Consider the following 18,196-nt stretch of genomic DNA (forward strand, 5'->3'; position numbering starts at 1 on the left):
ATTTTCTCTTCTAGGAATCAAAGAAGGGGTTTAGGTAGGGAAAGACCCTACAGCCACAAAACAGTGATCAGAACCTCCAGAAAGGAAGGGGTGTTGAGTATCACCCATCCCCAGCTATGCCTGTGCCCAGCAAGATGCCAGAATTCCAGGATGATGACCTGCTCCTGCTGGGAACAACCCCTCCACCTCCATCCTTTGCTTCAGGGGGGCCTCAGGGAGGAAACAGCTCCACACAAACCCAGAGGGTGAGGTTCTGGCCAGCGTGTGAGTAAGAAACAATTAATAAAAGGAGAAGTGACGACTGGAGAGCAATAATGACCTGTAGCTACTGGTGGCTGATGCTGAACTGCTTTTGCAGAGTGCTAAAACCCCCACCAGGGGAAAGGACGCTGAACAGCTGGAGGTGGTGTTGAAGAAGGCAAGCAAATACCAGGGAGCCAACAGAAAGCATTTATCAAGGATGGAAAGGACTTGATTTGTTTAGCTTATGGAAAAATACGAAGAAAAAAGTTATAGTACATCATTTTGACAGCATAATGTAGATGAAGTGCTCAGTATTAAATGGCGTTTTTGGAGGAGCAGGGAAAGGTGCTGCAAGAAGCGGAAGATGGGTAAACTCAGATGGAGGATGAGGCACCTATTTTGAGCTCCAAGGGCAAATATCCAGGAGCACAAAGTGCCCAGTGCAGTGGTGGATCACACACATCTCCACCTGCAGCTTGAGGTCAGCAGGGCCCCCTCAGCCACCCCCTCCACCAGCGAGATCCGAGGTGACCATCGCTACCCCAGCTGAGCAGATTTGTACTGTGAAACTCCCAAGCCACCCAGCTTTTTCCTAAATTCCCAAGTCTTCCCTCTGCTCTCCACCCTAATCATCAATCATCCCACTGCCGCTGCCGAGGATGTCACAGCCACCCAAAATCCCCTCCGTTTCCAAAGAGCTGAGCCAAAGGGGAAATATTTTCCAGAGCCAAGCCCTGTGTGGCAGCACACAGGAGATGCTTCTCCCCACCCAACAGCTGGGCTTGGGGCTTTGGCAGCTTTTCACCCAGGAATTCTTCCCCAGGGTTCGAGCGATAAAAGTACCCAGCGCCGGAACAGAGCAGCCTTTCAGCCTGCCCCGGTCCTGCCGGGCCACTGCGACCTCTCGTTGCATCTGTGGAGCTCCTGGGAGGGTGGTGCGGTTACCCAGAGCACCAGAGGCACCACTGGCTATGTACTTTACCTTATTCAAACCATCTGTTTAAAGAGTGCTGGTCTATGAGTCCTTTTACGAGCGCCCCGAGGGCGGGGACGCAGACCTGAAAGCCTTGTTTCATTCCCGGGAAAGCCTGGGGTCTGTGCAGCCCTGCCGCCCTTCCCTCTGCAGTGACCTCCCTTCATTCCCCACCAGCTCAGGCATCAGTTTTTGGGATGATTTTTAACCACCTCCCAGCACTAAGCTAAAGGTTGTCCTCTGCATTTCGCCTCCTTCTCACGCTCCGGAGTTTTGAGCGAGGCATGACCCGAAGTCAAAGCGGCCGGACGTGGCTCTGTCGTTGCCCTAATCATCAAACATTTCCTGTCACGTGGAAGAGAACACTGAAATAATCCATGTGTTTCATCTCTAACAACAGAGAACTGCCTGGTAACCTCAGCTGGTGCTTCAAACCCCTCCTGTCCTCCAGCACTGCGTGGTTGGCACACAGAGCCTCGTGCAGGCTGTCCCCACAGGCCATCCCCCCTGCTTGGGCACAGAGAGGGGTCAGTCACAGCCCCCACAGCCCCCAGCCCTGCTCCTCCTCCACAGCGCAGCATCCCCATGGGATTGAATAGCCACAGCAGCAGGGCATGTGTGGGGAACAGGCATTTGGGGATGGCCCTTGAGTCGTGATTTCTGGCTAGAGGAGGGGAACAGCTTATGGCTGTGCTATTCTGTGTTCCCTGGGCTGGTCCTGCTCAGTGCTGGGATGTCCCTCACCAGCCACCCCTCTAAGAGTAGAGCTCAGCCCATAATGGGCACGATGCTCTCGCCTTGCACAGCCACCAAACACCCCAACACTCCAGACCTGGTGCTCAGGAGTGTTGTTCAAACCTGCACTTTTGTCCCACGTGTCCTTGCCCTCCCAGGAGACCGTGGCCAGGAAGGAGGTGGCACAGCATCCATCTATTCCAGCCCAGCCTCACACCACTGACACTCAGGCCCTGCCCAGACCCAATCCGGCCCTGCTTCTCCCACGTGGTGCCACACTTTCTGACTTGCACTGCCACCTGCTTTGCCAACCTCTGTGGAAGTAAAAAGAAATAAAGAATTAGGGAGAGATTGGCTAAGCAAAAATTAAAAACAACCTAGAGGAATAGCCCATTTCTAATAGTTCTTTTCCTGTCAGGTCTGGATTTTCAGGGCTCGGTGGAATATCCTCCACAAAGAATCACAAAGGTTGGGAGAGCCCTTTGAGATCATTGAGCCCCATGCCCAACCCAGCACTGCCAAACCACCACTAACCCCTGTCCCCAAGTGCCTTGTGAGCACTTGCAGGGACGGTGACTGCACCACATCCATGGGCAGCCTGTCACAACGCCTGACCATCCTTTGGGGGAAGATATTTCCCTTAATATCCAATCTAAACCTCCCCTGATGCAGCCTGAGGCTGTTAGGCTGTTTCCTCCTGCCCTGTCACTGTTAGCTGGGAGCAGAGCCTGCCCCCAGCTGCCACGGAGTTGTAGAGAGTCAGAAAGTTCCACACAGCGCTTGATCTGATGTGGGAGATGCCAAGGCAAGTCCCAAACAAACCTGCACCACTTCTCATTTCAAACCTGTTTCCCCCCTCCCCACCCCAGTGCTCCGGAACGAGAAGCACACTGAAAATGAAAAATCTGTGTTTACCCTCCTGGATACTTTTAGTGGTTGAAGATCAGTAAATTCTCATTTATTTCGGCGTGCCAGGTGTGTTTATCACCCTGATAAACAATCATTACACTGAGCAGGCTTTGAATGTATACGAGTGGAAACGATTTGTAAAGGCGAGAATGGGAGCCCATCTAAAGGTTTAAAGATCTGCCAGTAACAGGAAATTTCACTTCTTCAGGAACCTTTGTCTGCAGTGAAAGTGATGTCTAAGCACATACAGTCGGGGCTAATTATCCCATTATCGCTGCCTTGGGTCTGAAGGCCAAACCAAGAGAATGCCAGCAGAAAGTGTTTCCTTCGCACTGGGAAATCATTCCCTCAGGAGTTTCATGAGTGGAGGGTGAGGCTCAGGCAGCTTTTGCTGTCAACAGACACTTGGTAACAGTCTGAAACAGCAGCTCTGCTTTTCCCTCCAATCCTGGTCCTTTCAACTGCCCCGTCAGATCCAGGATGGGGAGAAGAGCACTTGGGATGGGCCACCAGAGGGAAGCAAGGCAGAAGAAACCACACAAGCTCGACATTACCCTCGTGTTCTCAGCAGGGCAGCTGCAAATAACATACCCAAACACCTGTACAGCACATATACAGGAGCTGGGCAGGATGGAGCAGCAGCGGCCCCACCCCTGGGGCAATGGGAACACCTTCAACCACCCCGATCCCACCTGTGTAAGACACTCATGGCAACCCTGATGTTCTCCAGGCGAAAGACCAGCTCTGCTTTTGGGACCAGGCACCTCAGACTAAGAGGGGAGGTGTCAAAATAAAAGGAGGAGAAAAGGGCTTTTCTATAATAAAATGTGTTAGCACAGCTTTACCAAGGCTGGAAAGAAAAGCCTCCTGCCCATCAACAGCACAGCTTGGCCAGAATCATTAGAATTGCCCAAATCCCACTTAAATCACATTAATTGAAGGGGCAGGAAGAATTGCGTGATTGGGGTGGTGAACTCATAGTCATAGCTTCCTTAGGAAGGGAAAATGTCATTATTGGGCAAGTTCCTGGATTTTATGGGGCAGCATCTTAACAGGTCAAACAGAGTGGGACATGAGTTATGGACAGCCAAAATATTGGAAAACTCTGGGTTTTTAAATTTTCAGTAAAAGGTGAGCCAAACGGTCACTAAGTCTCCTCTTGATCTCCAGGAAGTTTTGAAATGCCAAGGAAAACATTTTGAGGGTCAGAGGAAAACAAGAGCTCCGCCAAAACTTTTAGTAGGTAAATGAAATGAAATTACACAGCTAATTGTGTCCTCTTCACATCAATCCTGCACATCCCTTGGATCCTGCACATCCCTTGGGAAGTGCAATCCTCAGCTGAATTGCTGTGGAAATTAAGGCAATATAACAAATGCCAATCTATGGAAAATAGATCCCGTGAAATGAACTTGGCAAGTTTTACTGAATCCCCTGCAAACTAGGTTGGAAAAGCGTTCACAGCCACTTAACCTAATTAGGCTGCTGTAAACTGGGTGAGTTACAAACCAGGGCTCGGTGAGAGTGTCTCCAGCTCCAGGGCTTTGTCCTGGTGGAGGGGAGGTTAAAAGGGATGAGCTGCTGTTGGAAAAGTGATCGGGAGAAGAGTGAGGATGGACAGCTCACCCAGCAACAGCGAGGGCAGGACTGAGCCATGAACCGAGAAGTCACGCACGATCAGGCCCGAAACGTGCAAGAGAGTTAAGGCAGAGCAATTAGAACGATCATGTGCTTTCCACTCGCAAAACGAAAGTTTTCGTTCATTCCTCTGTCATCCCACAGCTTCCAGGCACCCTCAGTGGGCTCACGGGTAGGTGTGGGTGTCACTGCAAACCTTTCTCGGGATGAGTGTACAAACACCCCCTGCAGCCCTCCCCGAGCAGCGCCCAGCACAGACGGACAGACTCCACCGGCTCCATCCTCTGCCTCCCAACACAACAGGACCGGAGGGTGAGCAAACCCACCGCCCACACACAGAGAAGCTGCTTCCAGTTCCCGATGAATCACACAGAGCCAGAGCAGGGCCAGGAGAACTGGCAGGGGGGAAAGAAACCAAACAGGTCAGATGGACTTTTTCACACGCTGCTTGGGCAAGAGCCATTAAAGAAATGCTGATTGGGGACATTAATGATACTGTTTTCAGTGGACAAGAAACCAATATTCATAGGGATATTTTTCCCTTCTATTTTCCTTTTGGTTTAAAGTTTGATTTTTAGCTACTTAATATTTGGCAACAGAACAAAGAAGGGAGGAGAAGGGAGGAGAAGGGAGGAGAAGGGAGGAGAAGGGAGGAGAAGGGAGGAGAAGGGAGGAGAAGGGAGGAGAAGGGAGGAGAAGGGAGGAGAAGGGAGGAGAAGGGAGGAGAAGGGAGGAGAAGGGAGGAGAAGGGAGGAGAAGGGAGGAGAAGGGAGGAGAAGGGAGGAGAAGGGAGGAGAAGGGAGGAGAAGGGAGGAGAAGGGAGGAGAAGGGAGGAGAAGGGAGGAGAAGGGAGGAGAAGGGAGGAGAAGGGAGGAGAAGGGAGGAGAAGGGAGGAGAAGGGAGGAGAAGGGAGGAGAAGGGAGGAGAAGGGAGGAGAAGGGAGGAGAAGGGAGGAGAAGGGAGGAGAAGGGAGGAGAAGGGAGGAGAAGGGAGGAGAAGGGAGGAGAAGGGAGGAGAAGGGAGGAGAAGGGAGGAGAAGGGAGGAGAAGGGAGGAGAAGGGAGGAGAAGGGAGGAGAAGGGAGGAGTCTTCCTAATACAGAAGTCAAACAACCCAACGTGAAAGATGGAAATCAGTTGTACCTGCCCTTCTCCAATGCTGTTGGAGTAGCAACTCCAATTCAAGCCAACCCAGTGAAAAAGGTGCAAGACTGACAATCAGCTGCAGCAGAAGGAGCTGGGTGGGTGAGACACAAGTGTTTCCACATCAAACAGCCTCTGCAATGAGCTGATTATCATCACTGATGCTTTAGAGCAGTTTTAGCTGTACAGACTCAGAAGAGATAAGGAGGCACTGATATTTCCACCAAACTGGCCTTCAGCTGACCCGTGACACCATTTCCACTTCCCTTTCCCACGCACTTTTGCTTTTCTGCCTCCAAACAATTGGTTTTATGGAGTAAGAAATTTCGTATTCACAATACCCACACCAGCTCAACCCATATTTTCCCAGCCTCTGTCCCCAGAGGAACAAGCTTCTGGTTGAAGTTGCCACGAGCAATCTCCCATCAAAAGACAAAATGTTCGCTTTGAAATTATTATTTTTCAAGTGATCATTTTCATGCCGTGGCGGGGAGGGACAGACTTTAATTTTGCTTCAACACTCTCTGCTCAAGCAGGGCTGAGTTTTGCTGGGAAGAAGCTGCAAGGGAGACCAATTGCTCTGGTCTGTGTTTCCCAAAAGGCAGTCAAGTCCTTTCCCTGAATTGGGCACCTGATAATAAAACTGCAGATCAAAGTGAGAAATGTGCTCCTGGCAGGAGAGCCTGAGTGCCCAAATGCCACGTGAGAGCCCCAGCCCTGTGTGAGGGGATGAAAGGAACACAAAGATTTCACCCTCTACCTTGACACAGATTTTATAAAGTAGCTTAAAAAATCAATGGGGAAAAAGCCCCAACAAAATGGCCTCTTTTTATGCTGCTTTCATTTTACTGTTTTACTTTCTTTAATATTGAACAATCCTTTTCTGAGCTACAGCAACAGAAATCAAGTAGCCAAGAAGGTGGCTGGTGGATTGGTTAAATAGACCTCAACACCCACAGCATCCTTCTATGAAAATTTTACCCTGTAAAAGCTGATTTGGGGAGTTTTCAGCCATTCAGAAATGCCCACAGGAGGCTGTGAAAAGGGTAAACCTAAATCTCAGTGTGCCCCCAGCCAAGCTCCCACCTGCAGCTGAGTGCCACATCCCCATCCCTCTGTCACCATCCTGCCCAGGAATGGGAGATGTCCTCTGAAATGGAGGGGATGTCTCGCTGTGCTGCTCTTTATTTGGCCTGATGCAGAGGCTGAGCCTCACACTGGTTTCAGTTCCTTCACTAATTCATTGTGTTGTTATGAGCTGATGCTTTCCCATTTGCTGAGGAAACAAGTCATCCTGCTGTCTCCAAGCCACTGCCTGTACCTACAGCCTGTTATTGACTCTCCATATAACAAATCCAATCACTGTGTGTGTATCTTAGCACAGAATCCCAGAATGGTCTGGCTTGGAAGGGAACTTGGAGCTCCTGTCATTCCAAGCTCTGCCATGGGCAGGGATGCCTTTCCCTGCACACCCAGGGCCTCATCCCACTCGGCCCCACTCCTGTCACCCTCCACCCATTTACCATCTCCTCATTTCCCTGTTTCCTTGGGGCAAGGCCCCAGGAGCCCTCTGAGGGGCCAGGCAGGGCAGCTGAGGCAGAGGGATGTGCTCCAGCCCATCCATTGCTGATGCCACGGACATGGCACTGCTGTGGTGGGGACAAGGACATCCCAGCACCACCCACCCACGAGACATGACTTTAAGGTAATACAGCACAAGGAAATACCTGTAACAATAAAATCCTCGGTGTGACCCCAATGACACACTCAGTGCCTCAAGCAGGAGCTTTGCCATGTCCTTTATCTGTGCCTTGCTCCTGCCAGCCCTGTTCCCAGACACCACTGCCCTCCAGCGATAAGTGCCAGGAGATGGTAAGCCAAGCCCCTCTTTACTGCCCAATTTCCCCTGGATCTGACAGCCTAAACAACTCCCCAGGTGTTCTCTCAAGAACACTCTGGTGGCTGCAGCACTGACCCCAGCCCAGCTGGGTCCATCACAGCCCCACAGAGAGGGGTCAAACTGCCCCCTCTGAACTGCAATGACTTCATGGAGCAGAGTTCCTCCCCAGAAAGCTCCTTCCCAGCTTTTCTCCAAATCCTTTCGAACCTTCAAAACTTTTCTGTATTTCCACAAGCACGAATGTGTTTTCTTTTGACTTTCAAGAAAACCATGGGCTGGAGCAAGAGGGACCATTTGATGTATTTATTCCTTCTAGTTTCCTTTCTGCTTTGAAGATAAATGTTCTAGCAAGTGCAGCAACTCCCTGACTGTCTTACTCAAAGCGTGTCCTCTCTCCTTGCATCTTTCCCTACTCCAGAGTTGCTTCCAACATGTTTTCAAGCCTTAAAACAGCCCAGCTGGAAGTTACCCTTTGGGATGCATTTTTAGTGGACTCTTTCCTGCTACTCCCACTGATTCCAGTTCTTGAAGCTGAATTTTGGCTTAATAATTACACCAAAAATATCTACCATGGCCTGGAATTTTGCCACACTCAGAGGATTTCGGTGTATTTCTTTGGGATCTCAGCTGCCCAAGGAATTATCCCCAGTTGTCCTTCCCACCTTCATATTGCAGAGGGAAAATAATACAGAGCTCTTGGGCCAATCCTCAGCATCTGAAGCATTGAAGAGTTTAAAGAAATTAAATAGTGGCAATACTGTATGCAGACACATAAACAAAAAGTGGAACTCTGAGATTCAGGATCCAATTCCTTATTGCAAAGAACTCAACAGAATTAGAATTACTTTTTAAAAAACAATTTATACACTGATCACTGAAAATCCTGGTGGTGGTTTTTATCTGGCAGGATTTGCTTTCAGCAAAGGGCAAAATGCAAACAAAACCAACCCAAAATTCCCACCCTGGAGTGCTCGCTGGCATCAAGCACAGCCCCATCACCACAAACCACATGGCAGAGCCCCCAGATACAGAGATATTTATCCTGAACTTGTTTTCCACCTGCACAGGTTCCTTCTGGGCCTTTTATGTTAATTATCCTTTGTTTCCTGCCCCTCTGGCTGCTGTTTGGATCTTACATTCACCACCAGCCTGGCATTAATTTACTGCCACGAGGACAGTCAGGTGGGTGTTTTGACCCCATTCCACATAACAACATATCTCAAAACCACAAATGCACCGAGAAAGTCACACCAAATCAGTTTTATTTTGCACTCCATTAAGTCAAACAGGAGGCAAAACTTCCTTTATGCTGAGTTACATCTTCAGCTTTTATTTTCCTCCTGTCTCTAACCCAAATCTCACATCGCCGAAGGGCAGGAGGATTTTAAGAGCAAATCACTTCCTTAGTGCTACACTGAAACATTTTCCCTTGACACAAGTTTTCAGGTGTTTATTCCAACTTCTATCTCAGAATAACTGAAGCCATTTGATAATGAAGCAGATCGCATTAATCTCATCCTCCAGCAGCAATCAAAGATGAAGCTGGAGGAGGAGGCAGCAGATTGGGGAGCAGCAGATGGAGTCATGGACTGGTCTGGGTGGGAAGGGACCTTCAAGTGGCCACCACCTGATCTTTCCCTCTCTCCAGACTCCACAGGACACAACCAAGAGACCTGACTGCAGTGCTGGAGAGATGCTGCCTCTCTCTTGCAGTAATTTGCCCCTAACATGAACTTAACCCCAAAATTAAAATTTAAACTTTAACTTAAAATTATATTAGTCACCATTTGTGCTTGTGGATTTCCAGGGCTGGGCCAGGAGCACCCCAGCTCCTGCCCCCACACATGGTCCTGAGCTCAGCCTCCCTCTCTCTGGCTTTTTTAGCATCTCCTTCGTTGTGACTACAGCACTTTATTACCAATGGAACAAATGTGCTCAAAGAACATCCAGGAGCAGAACATATAAAAAAACTACAAAAAAAAGAGGCAACCCTCATCTTTTCCAGTCAGGAGGTCACAGCAGAGGGTAAGGCTCTCTGAGAAGCCCCTTGCCAAGCTCTGTTAGGTATTTTCCAGGACCTGCATCAACTCCACAGACAATCAAGTGGGTATTTTGGGAAGGCTTTTTCCTGAGGTTTCTCATTAGTGAAGCTGCAAGGAGGGACTTGTAGCCTTATTTTAGTCCTTTCTGTCTCTCTTCACATTGATCCACTTCACAGCCCAGGGTGGTGGAATCACCTTTTCTGTGGTCCAATTCTGACAAAAACAACACTTGCTGGGGCTGAAAGGAGGCCAATGAAGAGCAAGTGTGGCCAAGCAGGTCAGGCCCCCACATCTGCCCACACCTGTGTGCTGCTGGGAAAGGGCAGCACAAGCAGGACATAGCACCCTTTCCCTCCTCCAAATCAAGTCCACAAGGTGCCACAGAAAAACAAGACAAGATCCTGCCTCCTTTTTGTACTTTTTGAAATGAACTTACATCCAGTATCACAGAGAGGAAAGCAGCTTATCACGGCCATGCCTGGGAGCTGTGGGTTCAAAGCTTGTAAGTCACCACATCTTCAGGGACTGGGAAGCAACTCTGGGCAGGCAGAAGGTGGGTTACATGGTAATGTGGCAGCTGCCTGCAAATCTGGCTGCCTGTGGCTGAGTCCCCCCAGGGAGGCACCGACAGCCTCATGATTTGAGGCATTTAAAAATAGGCCCAAGGAAGAATTTGTGGTGACGCCGCTGGGAACGAGGCTGCGTCATCCCTGCTCCTGGTCCCAGGGACACACAGCCACCCCAGCACAGCCCCAGCGGGCTGCCACCCAGCAGGTGATGGCCACTATGGGGACGGACAGGCTTGGGCTGGGGTGACACTGCAAAAACTGAGCACCGGAGCCAAACAATTCAAGTTTTTACTAAAAACCACCCAGAAAAACAGCCACTCTGCCATCCTTCTTTCCTCACCAGGAGAGCCACCACATCAAATATAAATTAATACACCTTTTATACCATTTCTGCAGAGATGGAAGGCAGAGCTCGGTTTGGCTGTGCTGCCATAGTGGCGATGCCTGTGAGGAGGCACCGAATGGGTGTGAGGAAGGGGCAGTGAGGGGCACCAGGGCTGCAGGGCAGACAGACAGACGGACGCCAGGCTGAGGTGCCACTTGATACCCCTTGGGAGCGCCACTTCCCCGTGCAGAGGCTCCATTTTCAGGTCTCCTTCATGCCAAAGGGAAGGGGAGTGGTAAGTTCAGTCCATTAAAAATTAAAGGCAGGGAAATGATCCCAATTGATTAACCATAAACATTTGCTTCTCTCTCTCTCTCTCTCTCAAACCCTTCTGCTCACTTGCCTGACCTTGCACCTCTCCAGGGAGCTGCTGACCTTTGTTGTCCTTCTCCCTACGGTGTGCAATGACCCCTCTTGTCTCCCAACTTCACTCAACATCCTCCACTGTTTCGTTCCAGACTGAGCCGCTCCATCCAAACAATTAGAGAGGAGACTGACCAAGCAAAGGGTCTGGCTCCCATTTCAGTTGCTCTCTTTGCAGTATTTTCCAGCTCTCCCTGAAGTTAAATAACACCCAGGCAAACTCCCCCCTGATTTTCCTCTCCCTGAGCCAGCAGTGCGCTCCTGACACAAGCAATGAGAGCAGCATTAATTCTTCCTGAGCCAACATAATTCAATACAATTAAATCCTCCTGATCTTTGGTGCCGATCACTCAAGGGTGGAGCATCCCAGGAATGTGCTGTCACAGCACACCACAAGCAGGTGGGTGACAGATAAATGAGGAAAGAGGCATTTTTTAGGGTACTAATTAATGTCAGAATTACTGCTAAACCTTCCTCTGAGCTCTGGAAAGAGATGCTGATCCTTACAGAGCTATTGCTAAAGAGGAATAGCAGACACACAGAGGACTCAGAGATAGCAAAACCTCCCTGTTTAAACGATTTAAAGCAGAGCTGCTTAGTGGTATGAAATATTACATGAGCTACAGTCCCCAAGTGTCCTTCCCTCAGCTTAAAAGCTGTCCTTACCCGAACTGAAATGTCACTCACTGGCAGCAGGTTACAAGTTTGTCCCCCAGTGGTAAAATAATCAGGCAAACGCTCCTTTTGCAGCCTGCCCAGCCCGGGGGCGGAGGTTACAGGTACCAGGGAAGCAGGGAGTTGTTTTCCACAGGATCGATAGTGCTTGAGTGGCTGGCAGATGATGAGATCATGTCTCAGTGAACCGGCCCAGGCATCCCGCTGGGAGCTGAGTTCCCAGCAACGGGGAGGAAGGAGGAAGGACACAGCCCTGGCTGCTCCGGGGAGGCAGGAACTCTCTTGGCCATGGTCGGAGGGCTTGGAGGGTGAGTGAGGCCCCCACCAGGCCACTTCCAAGGGTGTGGGGACAGCAGGTGAGCTGTGAGCCAGAGCTGTTAAAGGGAGGCAGAAGTGATGGAGAATTCCAGGGCTGTGCAGGAGAACCCTCCTCTTTAGGCTGGGGCAGTCCAGCTCTGAAGATGACCTTGCCTTGTGTTTTGGACCAGAGATCTCCCAGGTTCCTGTTTTCATCCTCCGTGTGGTTGGTCCTGGCCTGAGCAGTTCCCAAAGCCCAACAGCAGCAGCCAAGGGATGGGTTGATCCTGCCACAGCCACCACCAAACACCAGCTCGTCAGGAGCCCTGCAGCCATAAAGCCAAGTCCGTGTGCTCCAGGCCCCCCATTCACAGCACCACAGAGCCCCAAAGCCTTTAACACTGAGTTTAAACGCCATGGGTGAACACATGCCCTCAGCAGAGAATCCCCCAGCACCTCAGACAAGGGGCAAACGAGAGATTCACACCAGGATTTTACCTGGAAAACCACCTTCAGGACTGAGCCAGGGCTGGGAGGCTGAAACCACAGCACACTCCAGTACCTCGCCTTAAATGTGAGACCCAACTGCCATCTTGTGGCAAATGCTTCCTGAAATAAAGTAAAAAAAGGGGAAACCCATTAAAAAGTTACAGAGAAAGTCAGGGATGCAGCATGGAAGGATGGGGAGGTCACTGGGAACAGGGTGGGGAAGCTCCTCTGGCCTGCTGTGATTCTGAGGCTGTAACGCTGTGTCAGGTACAAACCCGTGTGGGAAAACACGGCAATGGCCCAGCCCAAACTAAGGTTGCAAAGTTGAGGATGGAATCACACACTGAAAGTGTAATTGCCTGTACAGCCACAACTTTCAATCGCAGCTCTGGCACATCAGTGTCAGCAAAGATTTAGTCACTGTTTCAAAACATTAAAGAGTTCCCAAAGTCATTTCGCCTCGCCCCAGTTTGAATAAGACTTGTCGACCCAAACAAGCAGGATTAAATTGGAATTAGATACTGCACCTCTGAGTTAAATAATGCCATTAGTGGAAATTACCGGGGGGATGATCGAAAGATGGGGATTGTGGCTCATGTCGATCATCCAGGTGGCACAAAGCACCTTTGGGGGCTGAAAACACCCTGACTGGCACCACTCACAAAGCACCTTTGGGTGCTGAAAACACCAATTAGCAGCTCTTGAGGTTGCACAAAGCACCTTTGCCACGGGAGGAGGCAGGTTGGCACATCCTGACCCTGCTGCTGGTCCCTCTAAGTGCTTTGCTCCACCCCGGCATTTACTTTCTGCATTGTTTCTCATCGGCAGCGCCTTTGCCTGGCAACTGGGGACCACTTCCCAGAACTGCTTCCAGAGGCATCAGCAAAGTGCCTCGGCTGCTGCATCATCCACAGATGGCTCTGACCCAACCAGAAAACATGACAACAAATGGGTTGTCCTTCTTTGTGCTGCCAGAAGCAGCTGCCAGGTGTTGTACTGGGCAGCACCGAATCCAAAACACCCACCGGGTGTGAAACAGGAGTAAGAGGGAAAAGTGAGCAAAAACTTAACATAAATTAATGAATCATTCACAAGTGTGTCTCCTTCCTCAACTCAAATCTCCACTAGCAGGAATGGATCAAGAAAACAAAAGGGAAAAAATATTTGGTAAAACAAGCATACAAAGTGGCAGTATCCTGATTATTTCCAAAGATAAATCTGGTTTATAGATTAGATACAGACACGTGGGTAGCCCTATACACCTGAGCAATGCCTTCTGCCACTAAAATATATGCACTTACGTTATCAGGAGGAACAATGGGATAAAAACACACTTCCAGAAAAAACATAATACATTTTACAACAACTTTCTGTTTTCACATTCCCTGTTCTTTGGATCTTTGCAAGTCTGCAACTTCAACCTGGCTACATGTGACAGGGATGGGCTACAAGAGGCACAACATATTGCCAGAGACAAAACCTATTCTCTGCTTTCAGCTGGGATTTTACCCTTCTCAAGTACCCATCATCCCATTATTTGCTAATTCCCACCTCTTGAAAGCTTTGAATGTCAGTGTATATTACACACCAGTTTGCCCTAAATAAAGTTAATTACATTGCCAATAACTCCATCTCTATCTTCAGAGGGGGAAAAGCATTTGAAGGTTAATCCCAGACCCAGATAAAAAGGTTTCTGTTGACATTAAATTGAAATCAAGGCACAAAACAGACAGGGCAAAACATCATCTTGGGGTTTTGACGGTGTGGAAGTTGTCTCTGGGTTTTGGCAAAGAGGTGCTACCCCTCTCCAGGCTCTCAGGGACCAAAAGACCTGAGGGATGAACAGTTCTGATGATGCTGGAAGCTGCTGTCACTAAAGCACAGGCAGGAGACTGTTAGAGGCACCTAAGTTCCCCCATAAATAAATTAGCCAGATACTGTCAGGGGTTTTTAGATGCAGAGGCCAGCGGAACCCCCAGGGACATTAAAGGGAGCTGGTACCAGACAGACCCACTCAGGCCTCTGGGCGGCATCCAGAACTGGGAAACATCGTCATCCCCTTGGCAGAGGCCGACTGCAGCACAGCCCTTTGCCCCTGGGCGCCCTGGCCCTGCATCAGCCACCAGGACACTGCCCACGAAAACACACACTTATTTAACCCACGGGTGGGTGTTCATCTGGGGGAAGGGGGAAAAGAGACAGGTTGTGGGTGCAGCGCATTTGGTACAACGTGCATCTTCCTGTTGCTCTCCCAGCCATAAGACATGGGCAGAGTGAAGCAGAATTAAAAGATTCAAGAATTAAAACCCAAAAGCAATCCCAAAGTGGCTTGGTTACCATTGTCATGGCTACCACGAGCAAGGCTGAGCTATGGGGAGATGCTGGGTGATGCAGTTCCAGCCTGGAGGGTGATGGGAAGTGCCCACAGGGCCCCACTGAGAGTTTTTCCTGCCCACTGAAACATCATCACAGTGATGGGAACAGCGCAGGACGAGCGAAACGACCTTCACAGCATCACAGGGATGCAGCGTGTTCTGGCTGTAACTGGGAACAGCAGGGAAAAGCGTCAGGCCAGGACTAAACCTCACCAGAGCCACGAGCAGGTCTAACAACTTCTAAATAAGTTACTACACATGGGTGGAGCACTGTCCTTACCACTGGTGCCAGGTTGCTGTCACCTTCACCTGCAGGATGATCAGAGCCTCCAAAAAAAGCAATGGCAAAGCTAGATGTGAGTTGTTTTCTCTGCCCAGGGGATGTGAAGGGATGTGCTACCCCAGGGAAGGACGGACGGACACCCTCTGCTTGTGTGACCGGCACTCACACACCTCCCTGGGCAGGGTGGTTTGCTTATTAAGTCTCCACAGATGGCCAGCAAAAAGAATAATTTTTTTAAAAGCCCAAAGGCAAACGCCCCTTGTTTATCTCTAAATGAGCAATGGTTTCGTTAAGGGCGGGCAGGGGACAGCTGAGGGGGAGAGGGCAGGAGGTGGTTTGGGGCACGGTCGGTGAGTGGATTGAGGAGCGCGGTGTAGATCCACACCCACACACACCCTGCGACCAGAAATCCTGTCGGGAACGAGTCTGCTGAAAGAAATCGCTACACCCAGAAGGAACGAGACCATCCCTTGCTCAGCGAGCACCAGCCACGGCTTCTGCTTGAAGGGGAGTGACATTCGGATCCCACCGCTGCGGTCACACAGAACTTCTCCATCACACAAAACCCACAGCAACTTCTCTGGCACACTCAGGCCCCCCGGGAGCCAGCACTGCGCTCTCCCTTTTCCACACCCCGGGCTGAAGGATGCAGACTCCACGCTCCTCCAAAAAATACCTTTCCGTGAGTGCCCAAAACCGGCTTAGAGGACTAGAATCATGGAATCGTTCATTTAGAAAAAGTCCTCCGAGATCAGCGAGTCCAGCCGGGATAAAAGGAGGCAAAGCCCACGCGTGGAGTAACGCGATGGGGCGTGTTGGGAATACCGTGTCGGGGAAGGTGGCCCGCGGTGGGGGGCAGCACCTACCCCGGGGATGGGGCTGCCGGAGGGTGTTGCCGTCTCTCGAGCAGCGGCCGAACAACTTCCCGGCCCCGCTCCGAAGTTTTCCCAGCGCCGCGAAGGCACCGCCGCCCCCCCCCGCCCGCTGCCCGGCCGAGCATCCCCCGGGAGCAGGAGCGGAGCCGCGGCGGGGAAAGGAAGGGGGGGGGGGGGGGGGTCCGGGCTATCCGATCCCCCGCAGGGCTCCTTCCCGGCAGCTCGGAGCCCCCGGCGCTGCCTCCAACCCCGATCCACGCCGGGGAGCCGGGACGGGGGGCGCGGCGTCCCGGCCACCCCACCCGGGAAGGGTCTGCCGTGGAGGTGCCGTCCCTACCTCTCGGCCTTGGTGAACTTGCGGAAAGCCTGGCGGAGGTCGTGGAAGGAGCGGTACGTCTGCGGCTCGGCCGAGATGCCCTGCGCGCGGGTGGTGCGGGGCCCGATGTGCGGGCTGGGGGCCGGCAGCACCGACTGGCATTTGTGCAGCCGCCGGCGCAGCTCCTGGATCTCCTCGTCCTTCTCCCCCAGGCGCCGCTCCAGCTCCTTGATCCGCTCCTCCTTCAGCAGCAGCAGCTTGGTGAAGTCCCCTTCCAGCTCGGTCATTTTGGGGTGCCCCCCCGGCGCTCAGGGCTCATGGAGCGGCTCCGGGGCAGGGGCGAGGGGGGCTCTGCCCGCCCCGGCTCAGGGCAGCGGCCCCTGCATCGCCCCGCGGCCACGGAACCCGGGCGAGCAGGGAGCACGAACAGCCCCAAACCCGCCAGGCAAGAAGGGAAAAGCGCGGGGGGAACAGGCAAAAAAAGACAAGAAAAGGGGAAAGAGCTCTTCTGCCACTCTGTGAGGCTGGGATCCTGGAAATAGCAACAATTACCATGTGATCGCAGGGTGACGCAGCTCCTTGTAACTGGAGCCGAAGACTTGGGATTCAAACAAGAACACTTCATAAATATTAAATTGCCTCCTGCTAATGAGCCACGTGGAGCCGCCCCCCGGCCCGGCCCACCCCTCCCGGGAGCTCATCATCTCATCTCAGACGCCCGGGAGCTCGGCACCCCATCCCGGACCCTCGAAAGCTCAACACCCCATCCCGCCCCTCCCGGGAGCTCAGCATCCTGCCCCTCTCCTCACTCCACATCCCGCACTGCTGCGTTACCTTTGGCACTCCCCTCCTTGGCACCCCAGTCCCTCCTGGCAATCTATCCCCCAACCCCTGGAGTACCGCACCTCTGTCCTTGATGGGGCATCCCACATCCCGTCCCTTCTGAGCACCCACATCCCTCCCCATCCAGGACTCCACATCCCTTCCCACCAGGTCTCCTTGCTCCCTGCTCTCCTCCAGGTGCCTCCCATCCTCCTGCACCTGGCTGTGTCCCCATCCCTGCCCTCCAGGTCACCTCTTAACACATGCCAGCCAACCCCCACCATGCTGTGGGACCCTCAGCTTCCCAGACACCAGGTGTCCCTCATCCCAGTATACACGGACAGTCTGTACCCGCTCCAGGAAGGAGCAGAGCCCATCTGCAGGCACAGAGACACTTACGGCCCCGGTGGCACCTGAGCCCCGAGGGTGCTGGCTGAGGGCGATGCAGCCGGAGAGTTGGCCAGCACCTCCGAGGAGGCAGGAACTCCTCCTTCCTGGACTTATTTGGAAGAGCCCATCAGGCACATGAACGTTTAATGCTGGCTGGCAAAGGGCACCATCAGTTCCCCTATCGCATTTTTCTCCCAAACCACTCTTGCTTCTAAACACGGATTTCAAGAGACCCTAACTGCAGGGAAGAAGGACGGGAGGGTTTGGCCAAGCCCCCACAGTGAGGCCGTGGGCGCTCAGGGAGCCCAGGAACCTCCCAGGGGCCACATCCCAGCCTGGGGAGCCATGGGGTGTTGTGCCCAGCCTGAGGGACAGACCCCCCCTGGTTTGCTGGGGCAGGGCAAGGAAAAGGCAAAGCTGGAGGACAAGGCTGTACAAAACGAGTATGAAATTAAGGTGGAGAAATCATTTAGCAGCGTCTCTCCCTTTTAAGGAGATGGGGGTGGTGGGGTGTTCTTGCACACTTGTACCTGTGCCTCCAGGTTGAAAACCTCCAGGCTCAGAGCTGTTTCTTGTTCCCGTCCTCAGACCTGGAGCATCCCAGTGGCCAAGGGGCCAGGCAGTGCTGAGGGGGTAGAGAAAAGGAGGGAGATGGGGGGGGATAATTAAAAAAAAACCCAAACAAACAAAAAAAAAAAAATCGCGTTTCGCTTTATTGGGAGGCAGAGAGCGCCATCTCGTGTAGGAAGTCATCGGCCCGACCCTTCCCAAACAGA

General features: G+C 51.8%; 1 protein-coding gene across 1 annotated transcript in view; it reads right to left on the bottom strand.

The window, feature by feature from the left end:
• Window positions 1-16,822, bottom strand: part of PRKG1 (protein kinase cGMP-dependent 1) — a 341,078-nt gene extending 324,256 nt beyond the window's left edge. The window contains exon 1 of the mRNA XM_071563624.1: window positions 16,230-16,822. Coding sequence (XP_071419725.1) covers window positions 16,230-16,495 — 266 coding nt within the window. The 5' untranslated portion in view covers window positions 16,496-16,822. The remainder of the gene's footprint in view (window positions 1-16,229) is intronic.
• Window positions 16,823-18,196: the final 1,374 nt, after the last annotated feature.

This window comes from Pithys albifrons, chromosome 9 (genome assembly GCF_047495875.1).
Source record: "Pithys albifrons albifrons isolate INPA30051 chromosome 9, PitAlb_v1, whole genome shotgun sequence".
Lineage (NCBI taxonomy): Eukaryota > Metazoa > Chordata > Aves > Passeriformes > Thamnophilidae > Pithys > Pithys albifrons.